This window comes from Micropterus dolomieu, linkage group LG02 (genome assembly GCF_021292245.1).
Source record: "Micropterus dolomieu isolate WLL.071019.BEF.003 ecotype Adirondacks linkage group LG02, ASM2129224v1, whole genome shotgun sequence".
Taxonomy (NCBI): domain Eukaryota; kingdom Metazoa; phylum Chordata; class Actinopteri; order Centrarchiformes; family Centrarchidae; genus Micropterus; species Micropterus dolomieu.
The window spans coordinates 31,862,544-31,864,452 of NC_060151.1; the positions used below are offsets into that span (position 1 = coordinate 31,862,544).

The 1,909-nt window shown below is 55.3% G+C and overlaps 1 protein-coding gene across 1 annotated transcript in view; it reads left to right on the forward strand.

Annotated features, from left to right (window-relative positions):
• utp18 (UTP18 small subunit processome component) overlaps window positions 1-1,909 on the forward strand; it is a 7,707-nt gene that overhangs the window by 3,024 nt on the left and 2,774 nt on the right. The window contains exons 5-8 of the mRNA XM_046038703.1: window positions 479-585; window positions 710-835; window positions 929-1,103; window positions 1,679-1,779. Of these exons, the coding sequence (XP_045894659.1) occupies window positions 479-585; window positions 710-835; window positions 929-1,103; window positions 1,679-1,779 (509 nt within the window). The remainder of the gene's footprint in view (window positions 1-478; window positions 586-709; window positions 836-928; window positions 1,104-1,678; window positions 1,780-1,909) is intronic.

Consider the following 1,909-nt stretch of genomic DNA (forward strand, 5'->3'; position numbering starts at 1 on the left):
TAGAGACCTGATGAGAGGGGAGGCGGAGTCCACCATGTCCAATCAGAGACTGCAGCAGAGGATGAGAGAGCAGTGAGCGCGCACACACACACACACACCTGAAGACACACACACACACACCTGAAGACACACACACACACACCTGAAGACACACACACACACACCTGAAGACACGAAGAGACACACACACACACACCTGAAGACACACACACACACACACACCTGAAGACACACACACACACACACACCTGAAGACACACACACACACACCTGATGAACGTGGCGTGTTTCAGGTTTCAGAAGTCGATGGGAGGAACTCCATCGTGGGCGGACAGCAACGCCAAGAAGAAGAAGAAGAAGAAGAAAGGTAGAACGTTTGAAAGTAAAAGTAAAAGTGTGTCCAGGTGTGTGTGTGTGTGTCTTCAGGTGTGTGTGTGTGTGTGAACACATGACTCATCGTGTGTCTGTGTTCCTGAAGCTGATGATGATGACGATGAGGAGGAGGATGAAGAGGATGACGACCTGCTGAGGAGGACAGGAAACTTCGTGGCGTCTTCAGACAGTCTGCCCAGTGGCGTCCTGAGGGTCAGACCGGTTTCTTCTTTACTGTCGTTATAAATCGAGTCACCGTGGCGGCGGCGAGCTCCTCGCTGAACTCCTGAACTCTTCCTGTTGATGAACCGTGTTCATTTTTTCTCTCCTGTCTCAGATGAAGAAATGTCTTCACGCCAACAGCGCCCGTCCGTCAGAGGACAGGCTGACCACGGTCCAGTTCCACCCCTCCGCTCAGGTCGTCATGACGGCCGGCCTCGACCAATCGGTCTCCCTCTTCCAGGTAAACGCAGCCAATCAGGTGCTCTCTCTAACCCCAGACAGCGTAGGGCTCCGAGTCGGGCGGGGACGATGACATGTGCGTTCTATCCCGCAGGTGGACGGGAAGACGAACCCGAAGATCCAGAGCATCCACCTGGAGCGGTTCCCCGTCCACAGGGCGCAGTTCAGCCGCGACGGCGAGACGGTGATCGCCACCAGCCTGAAGAACAAGATGTTCTACCTGTACGACATGATGGAGGGCCGCGTCACACCTGTCCACACTGTCAGAGGTGAGGGGGGGGGGGGGGGGGGGGTCACACCTGCTAACAATGTTTAGCAGGTGTGATGTTCACCATCTTAGCTTATTGAGCAGTGCTCACAGGGAGCAGCTGAGGCTGGTGGGCGTCCACGTTGGTCCCATGTGGTCTCCGTCGGTCCCCTTCCCCTTGGTCCCATGTGGTCCCCTTCCTTGGTCCTCGTCCTCACTGGTCCCCGTCGGTCCTCGCTGGTCCCATGTGGTCCCCTTCCCCTTGGTCCCATGTGGTCTCCGTCGGTCCCCTTCCCCTTGGTCCCATGTGGTCCCCTTCCTTGGTCCCCGTCCTCACTGGTCCCATGTGGTCCCATTTGTTTTTTTTTCCTAGTCCTTTTTAAAATCGTACTTGATCGCAGAGCGCCGTAGCACGTTCGCGCAGCATATCCTCTCGCTCTTCCCTCTCCTACAAATCTGTCCAACACAACGCTGTCAATTCGACGCAGCACGCTGCATCTAGCTGGTAGTAAATATCGACCGCGTGTTTCACTGTCATTCTGTATTTGGTCCTCGCTGCTCTCAGGTCTGTCAGACTAAACGCCGCTCTGTGTTCAGGTCTGAATGAAGCCCGGGTGAAGGAGTTCTCTGTGTGTCCTGAAGGAGGCGCTCTGCTGCTCACGGGAACCAACGGATACCTGCACCTCCTCACGCTCAAGGTGACGCCCCCCCTCCTCTTCTTCTGCTGCTTGTGTAGTTGTAGACGCTGGAGGACTCGCGAGTCGACGGATTTACTCACACAGGAAGTTTCTTCTTCTGTGTGATGTCACAGCGTTGGTCAAGTATTTA